Source organism: Lactuca sativa, chromosome 4 (genome assembly GCF_002870075.4).
Source record: "Lactuca sativa cultivar Salinas chromosome 4, Lsat_Salinas_v11, whole genome shotgun sequence".
Lineage (NCBI taxonomy): Eukaryota > Viridiplantae > Streptophyta > Magnoliopsida > Asterales > Asteraceae > Lactuca > Lactuca sativa.
This window is the reverse complement of record NC_056626.2, coordinates 187,422,322-187,430,791: the sequence shown is the minus strand read 5'-3', so window position 1 is coordinate 187,430,791 and position 8,470 is coordinate 187,422,322. Positions and strand designations below refer to the sequence as shown.

The following is an 8,470-nucleotide window of genomic DNA, read 5'->3' as shown; positions in this document are numbered from 1 at the left end:
TATAACAAAAAAGAAAAGATAAATAAATTGGTACTATTGGCTAAAAAGGTAAAGTATGATGCTATTACAGATTAAAACGATAAGTATGATGCTATTATAGGTTAAAAGGATAAGTATATTGCTAATTACAGTTTGATCATCCTTGTTATTTAACCCATAGGAGAGAACAACAACAATTGTTGGCTCATTAATGATTCTTTATACATCAAGAATGCATCATCTCCCTATTCTAATAAAAGAATAAGTTTATTCTTCTTTTGCCATGTGTCATCCTATTAGGTCCCCTAATTAATGTCATGTCATTTGTCAACCTATTGATTTTCCATTTCAAATTTCAAATTTCAAAATTTTTATTTTAATTACATTAAATTAATAACATTAGAATAAACATTAATACAAATTATAAGGTCGCGTATTTATTTAAATCAATGATTATAATTTTATATAACTAAAAACATATCTCTTAATTAACAATTTAATTAAAATAATTGATTAATACTTTGATTTTTTTACTATGAAAATAATTAGTTTTATAATCATGGTTCCACAAATTATAAATTAGTTGAAAATAAAGGCAACCAAGTCATTTATTTAAGTATTAATCTGGTTCGTTAAAATGGTTTCATACTTGTGGGGATCTAGTGAAGAGACGGAAGCAAATAATTAACAGTAGTAATTTAATAAGTATCACCGATTTATTTTAAAAGGAAAGGAGGATAAATTGGTAATCTAATGAACAATGAAAATGACATTAAATTCTTCTCACCTTTTAAGAACAATGTCATTTGTTCATGCCAGTTTAAAAAAAAAAGAATAAAAATAAAAATAAAAAACCTCAGTAACTTGCCATCTTTAAAGCCTAAAAAGACAGTCAATTTTGATTTTTTTCCCTTTGTGGTGTAATTGCTGTTACAACTTGGTGAAAGGGTAAAAAGTGCTCTTCAACGGCACTTACTGTTTCAGAATATGCACTCACCTGACAGGGCCGGTCCAAACGTATATGGGGCCCGGGCGAAAAGAAAAAAAGACCCTTCAAAGACAAATATAATAAAGATTAAAAAAATATTATTTATTTTTCGGTTAGACGTGTTCAATTAGCAATAACAAGCAAGCCAAATTGTTTATCTTTTGAGGTAATTTGAGTTTGAATCAACTTTACGCCCTAAAAATCATTTAGGTAATAAGTGTTATATATATATATATATATATATATATATATATATATATATATATATATATATATATATATATATATATATATATATATATATATATATATATATATAGCCCATAAATTTTGGGCCCCAGGAGATGTGGGCCCTGGGCGGTCGCCCAGGTTGCCCACCATCTGGACCGGCCCTGTCACCTGATAAAAATCCAAATGAAACCTCTGAATAAAAAAAAAACTTAAAAATATCTAATATGCAAGGTCATAAAAATAAAAAATAAAAAAATAAAAAAAAACATTAAAAAAATCAATTAGTATATGCATGTTAAATTAGTTTCTTCTATTGAACAAAAGTTATTTATTGCGGTAATCCCATGACCATTTTACCCCAGTGATGTGTGGGGGATTTCTTGAGCCAGGTGTTGTCGCTTCTTTGCTTGGGCTGGATTTAGACCATTTTACCCTTAGGAGTTGTTATGACCTGTTGGATGTATGTTGATGTTGCAGGTGTTAGTGGTTCTTAATTGAGCACATATCATAATTTCAATCCTAGAAACTGATGTTTTTTCTTCCATTGACCATATGGCCCTTGATGTTGGTTAGTGGTATTTTGGGATTTCCTTGGCTGCTGTTGCTTGTTCTCTCCAGTGTAGATGCTGAAGGATTTTTTTTCCTCTTATATTTTCCTCTTGGTGGTGAAAAAAGATAATATAAAGTTTAATGTAATATTTTTTTTCCTTTTGGTTTTACCATTAAGAAAACTTAAGTGAAATTAAATCATCCTACTTTCATCAAGTCCTAACTATTTGTACATATCCCCTCGTTTAGTTTTTGGTTAGGTGCAAGATATAGCTACTTACTTTTGTTGGTTTGTTAACGAATGCATCCTACTTTCATTTCTTTTGTTAACTAAAGAATCCTACTTTCATTTGTTTTGGTTAATACATGCATTTTATCCCTTAATAATTCACCTTTTTTTAAAAGTATGTTGCTGATTACCCGTTGTTAGGCGTGTCAGACCCAACAAATAATGGGATACGATATACTCCAAAAGAATCCCACTATACTGCACTAAAAGGTAGTACAAGGCAAGCAGGGTCGATCCACAGAGACACGAGATAATTAGTCTATACCTCTTTGCGCAAGATACTATGGTCACCAACAGTAAAAAAGGGGGGTTTTAGAGTGCAATGACTAAACAAACAAATTAAAAACACACGCAATCAGCTAAATGAGTGAATTAAATTCAGATTTTGTAAGGACTCCAACTTCATGTATGACAACTTAGCAATGTGACTCAAAGATGACACAATATTCGTTCAGTTCTATCTAAGTTGGTACTTGAAAGTGCTAATAAGCTCTAACACTTCCCATTCACCACATTACTTAACCAAAACAAGCTCTTTGATTAACCCTAACCTTATTAATCTAATCTAAACAAGCTCTTAGAATTAGATTATAAGATTGCATGAAGCTTTATGTGAATGTTCCCAACAACACCTAATACTCCTCATAAGCTCGGGAGTGTAAAAGTGTATGAATAAGATTTACACTAAATTCATTCAATAGAGATCAATTTAATGCTTGTTACTTGTTTAATTTCACAAAACAATTACGGATTTTGTAAAAGAGATAACTTGAATGACCTAACTCTAATTCAAATGTCCAATAAGAATCACAATTAGAATCAAACATTCGATTGAAGCAAAATCAAATTCATTAGATAGGAATTAAGAACAAACATCATGTCATATGATTCAAGTCACTACCAAGAAGTCAAAACATGAAATTGGAGAAACTAGGGTTCTAGCCACACATGGCTAGAACAAGAGCACAAGTTTAAAAGATTGAATTAAAGTGCAATTACAACTTACAAATAAGAGAAATAATGTTTCCAAATGATACATGATCAAATCCTTGCAAAAACCTTCGAAATCCCCTCTCAAAATGTGCTCTCATCTGTTGTATGTGTGAAAAAATGGCCCTTAACCCGTAATATGAAAGATAGGAAAAACTGCAAAAAGTTGGTTTCTGGGTCGAACACGGCCCGTGTTGGACATAGAGTAAATTTGACACGGCCCGTGTTCAGCATGGTCAACAACTCACATTTTGGTCCACACGGCCCGTGTTAAACATAGAGTAAATCTGACACGGCCCGTGTTCAGCATGGTCAACAGCTCCTCTTTTTGGTCAACACGGCCCGTGTTGGTTTTGCAGTGTAAATCCAACACGGCCCGTGTACCCCTCTGACTCTGAATCTAAACTTGATTTTTCCAACTTTTTCGTTCTTCGCCTGATCATCCTGAAATCTTCACCAATGCTTCCCGACACTTCCCAAAGCGCGTTCCAACCTCCGGTTTACCTGAGAAAGACATAAAAGTGTGCAAATAAGGTTGTTCTAGAGAATAACATGAATATGATGAAATGCAAGACAAATAAAGAACAATTATGCTAAATAAATGTATGAAAAGGGACTAAAAAATGTGCAAAAAGGTGCACAAATCGCACCTAACAAATCTCCCCAAGCTTAGACCTTTCTTGTCCTCAAGAAAGAAAAAGAAAAATCTAGACCGAAGAAAATAAAAGAAAAGAAAAGAAACACGAATCAAAATCAAAAACCTTTTGAAAATTAATGCAAAAATCAAAACAATCATGAAAAAGATTCAACCCATTTAACCTCGTTTTTGTAGCATAGTTGAGAATGTATCTGTCGTACCTTGAGTCAATTTGGCATTGGTCTCAAAATATTATATGACAATAGAAATAAGACTTTGGCCACTCCCTAACGCAACTCAACAGAATCAAAGATCACAACACTTGTTCCCTTTCAATAGCATCAAGTCAATTCATGGAACATATTATGGTCTTACTCTCGTGAAAATGTATGTGACAAAAATATGCTCAATCATCTTTGTTTTACAAAATGTAACAATGACCCACTCCACCTATTTGTTGATTAACAACAATCTTTTTCTAAAAAAATATTTTCTAAGAATTCCCTAAAATTTACCCAGATTGGTTACAAATTTCAAACCACTTACACTAGTCAAAGTAATTAATAGTCAGTCTCAATGTCATAAGTTCAAGTCCAAGTTCAAGGGAATCTTTCTGCAGCCAAGCATTTTTCCTAAATATATTATTCAATTAAATTATAAAAATAAATATATACAAACTATCTAATTATGCTTTTCCTACAAATAAAGCTCATGGCTTTCTTTGAAATCCATATAACAGACTTCCAACCAACACATCCAGACCATATGACCTTACTGTGCTAGATTTAAAGAGATCCCGCGGGTTTACTCGCCCGAACCTCAAAGGCCACATATTAGCTTTATTTGGATACCTATACATAGCAATATTTTTTTTGTTATTATTAAGTTCATGACTTTCTATGGAACCCGTGTAGTGAACTTTCAGTCCAATCAGTCCCAAACAATTCAGCTTTAGGCGATTAGATGTAGAACACACCTCAGAGCTTACTTATTTGAGTTCCAAAGGTCACAGGTTAACTTAATAAATTTTTATTTTATTTATTTATTTATTTATTATTATTGTTTTTTTTAGACTTATTTCTTTATATTTCCGTCCTTGACTTTTCTATTATGGGGACATCTCACGGTCTATTATCGTGAGGGGCTTCTAAGACATTTTTCGGGGGACTGAGGTCAACATGCAAAGACCCGTAAGTATAGTTGGAAACTATGTCCCCAAGCAAGGTATATAAAAGGGAATTAGTAGAAAGGACTTTTTAGAGCGCTGGAAGGTTAGGGGCACTGAAATTTTATATTCTTTTATTATTTTCTTAAATTTGGCATTTTAGGACCAATTGAGCACTTACTACTCATAAGACCGGTTACGTGTCCCAAAGATTGACCCATACCTGTCGTTATGCTCCGGTGTTGACAAACTTTTCATTTTCTGTTTTGCACGAGTAGCTTCAGGAGGTGTGTTCATGTGCGATTAGCTTGCTTTGAGATTTTTCAATAAAAAGAACAAGTCTAATCTCAAGGCCACGACTCACTTACCAATTGAACTGTTTTTAGAAGATTAGACTGCCTTGGGTTGGATCAAAACAAACATAGATTTTTTTTGAAAATGCATGAATGAACCTAGTGTACACCTCTACCCCACCCCAAGCTTAAAGATAAGCATCGTCCCCGATGCTTGGAGAGGGCGGAACAACCTATCTAATCACTGGAAGGTGGTGGGGGATGGTAGTCGGGTTGGGTAAGAGTCTAAAACAGTCACAAGTGCACACATATTGAAATTTAAAGCAAAATATGAACGATTAAAGATATGGAAGGAATTTACAGAATCGTTCTTAGAGCCTTGCAGTTGGTGGTGAGAACCTCCTCTTCAACCTCTCCAAGCTTGCCTACATAAAGTATCAAGCCCTAAAGCACAAAACAGATTGTGAAAGTTCCGGACCTAGGGGTTCTTAGAAGAGCTAGAGAAATTGTTTTGGGGATGAGTTATGGGTGAATAAGGGTGATAAAAACCGACTTTTAGACTTAAAACACATTTGTTCAACAGCCAACACGGCCCGTGTTGGGGGTTTAAAATTCTGCAAATGGCTGAACACGGACCGTGTTGGGCATAAGGTAAAAAGAACACGGGCCGTGTACGGCTTTGTTTGCCACTTCTCAGTTTTTGAACCCAAAAAATCTCTCTCATTCAACGAAATGGTTTTGCATCCCGAGGTCCGTTTGGTGATTTAAAAACATGCTTAAATGCATTTAGAACATTAAAAACCAAAAACTTCAAAGAAATGGAAATTGTTTTTTTTAAGAAATGAAAAAAATACCCCCCGGGTTGCCTCCCGGTAAGCTGCCATTGTTTTAAGTCGTTGGCTTGACTTTGCCCCCGCATATGCTTCGTTCTAAGTATGTGGGCCTCTCCAACACATCAATCTTCTTGCCACCTCCTTCAACGGAACCTTCAACCTTCCTTTGGCTTTCTTTTTGCGCATAAACCAAAAAGGACTTAACCCTTTAATATGAGAGATTGTCCACTCAATCCTTTTTTGGTATTTGTTCAGAAGAGTTATCAACTCACTATCTTCCTTCTTCGATAGTTTATTTGATTTGATGATCGGTTGAGTGCTCTCCTTCTCGACATGCATTAGCTTTAAAGGGTCCGGTGGAGTTTTTGCTCCCGAATTTTGTGCTTGCTCCACCGGTGGAAGGAATTTGGCTTTGGTGGTAGGTGGCTTGGGTTTCATATCATCGGTCCTCATATGCTTTTTGTCATCAATAAATTCCAAAATCTCCAGCACCTCATTATTCATATCAAACTCCTTTGCAATCTCCTTGGCTTTGTCCCTGTCTAGTTTTTGTGACAAAACTAACTCTAGAAATTCATTGTTAGACAAATTTAAGCCCTTTTTAGTTGAGGGCTGGATCAAATTCACAAGATTGATAGACTGAACCTCGGAAGGAACCTTTTTTGCTTCATGAACATTGAAGTTGATAACTTGACCATCAAATTCCATACTTAAAGTTCCATTGTAGACATCAATTTTTTTTGGAAGTTTTAAGAAAAGGTCTACCAAAAAGTATGGAACTTGAACTTGGAGAGTCATCATCTCCCATATCTAAGACATAAAAATCAGTCGGGAAGATAAATTCATCGACTTGCACTAACATGTCCTCTAGTATACCCTTTGGGTGTACCAAATACCAGTCGGCAAGTTGGATGATCACACCGGTTTTGCTCAATGTTCCTACACCAATTGATTTGAAAAGAGAATATGGTAGGACATTTACGGATGCACCTAGATCGAGCATGGCTCAGGGTACATGAAGATTCCCCAATTTGCAAGGTACGGTAAAGACACCGGGATCCTTGCACTTCGGGGGCATCCTCTTTTGCAAAACCGCGGATACATGTTCCTCAACTGTTACGACTTGATTTCCTTTTAATTTCTTTTTAGATACACAAAGATCCTCAAGGAACCTTGCATATCTAGGTACCTACTTGATGGCCTCGAGGAGTGGAATGTTGATTTGAACTCTCTTGAACATTTGCATGATCTCATTCTCCTCCCGTTCTTTCTTCGTGCTCTTTAATCTTTCGGGCAATGGAGCAGGTGTGGCTTTAGACTCGGTGATGAAGGGCTTCTTTTCGATTGTTTTCTCTTCCTTCTTCTCTTCTTTGGTTGCCTCTTCTACCACTATTTCTTCTTCCTTTTGATCAACTGACACTTTTAGACCATCATAACTCTTTCCGCCTCTCAATGTGATGACACACACGTTGTGCCTTGGGTTTGTTTCAGTTTGTGCAGGTAACTTTCCTTGAGATTCTAATTTGCTTACGGAAGTAGCAAGCTGTGAAACTTGTTTCTCTATGTTCTTTATGCTTGCTTTTGTCTCTTGTTAGAAAGCTTGTGTACTAGTTGCCAAACTTTTCACTATGTCCTCTAAGGACATACTTGATGAACCTGATTGTTGAGGAGGGTGTTGTGGTTGCCTTGGTTGAAAGTTTTGTGATGGAAAAGGTGGTCTTTGTTGGTATTGATGTGGTTGACTTGGTTGATAATTTCCTTGTTGATTTCTTCCCCAACCTTGATTGTTACTCCATCTTATATCACCCCGTGGCTGCTCATATCCCCTTTGATTAGACCCAAGAAAACCTCCCATGGCTTTTGCTTCTTCATAATCTTCCTCTTGAAGTTGAGGGCACATGCCGGTTGGATGCCCCACTTGAGTACAAATACCGTATGGGCGGGGTATGGGCTGCACACCTTTGTCTTTGGCTAGCATCATAACCACTTTCGTAAGCTCGGACAATTGAGCTTCAATTTGAGGAGTTTGGACCTCCTTTACACCTCGGGGTGCATCCGTGTACCATTCTTCATCATGGCTTGAATGTTTGGAATCTTCAGCCATGTTCTTGATTAGATTGCGGATTTCAGTAGGAGTCTTGTCGGGTAAAGATCTGCCACTAGAGGCATTAAGAAGCCTTATTTCCATAGGAGTCATTCCTTCAATGAAATATTGGAGAAGCTGATATTCGGTAATTCCATGCTTTGGGCATCGAGCACAAAGTTTCTTGATTCCAATGATTTCCCTACGTAGGGATGAAGCTTTCATCTCAGGAAAGTACTTATCCAAAAACAACCTTGCAAGATCTACCCAAGTAGTAATCGTCCCCGGTGGGAGGTCATAAAGCCAGTCTTTGGCTGCATCTTACACAGCAAAGGGGAATGCCCTAAGCTTGATTTGGTCCTCCATGACATTGTGTGGTTTCATACCCACACATACTACATGGAACTCAGTGAGGAACTTGTGAGGATCTTCA

The 8,470-nt window shown here is 36.2% G+C and overlaps 1 protein-coding gene across 1 annotated transcript; it reads right to left on the bottom strand.

The window, feature by feature from the left end:
• Positions 1 to 7,143: 7,143 nt before the first annotated feature.
• Positions 7,144 to 8,262, bottom strand: LOC122197507 (uncharacterized). Its single transcript, XM_052771051.1, has 2 exons — positions 7,602 to 8,262; positions 7,144 to 7,541 (listed from the first exon to the last, which is right to left on the bottom strand). The coding sequence occupies exons 1-2, from the start codon at positions 8,260 to 8,262 to the stop codon at positions 7,144 to 7,146; spliced, it is 1,059 nt and encodes a 352-aa protein (XP_052627011.1).
• Between the last annotated feature and the right edge of the window lie 208 nt (positions 8,263 to 8,470).

Excerpts from the sequence above, each read along its gene's own strand:
- LOC122197507 (XM_052771051.1), bottom strand. The coding sequence starts at position 8,262 with ATGAAAGCTTCATCCCTACGTAGGGAAATCATTGGAATCAAGAAACTT. Across the intron at positions 7,542-7,601 it reads TCAACAATCAGGTTCATCAA|AGACAAAAGCAAGCATAAAG; the intron begins GTATGTCCTTAG and ends CTTTCTAACAAG.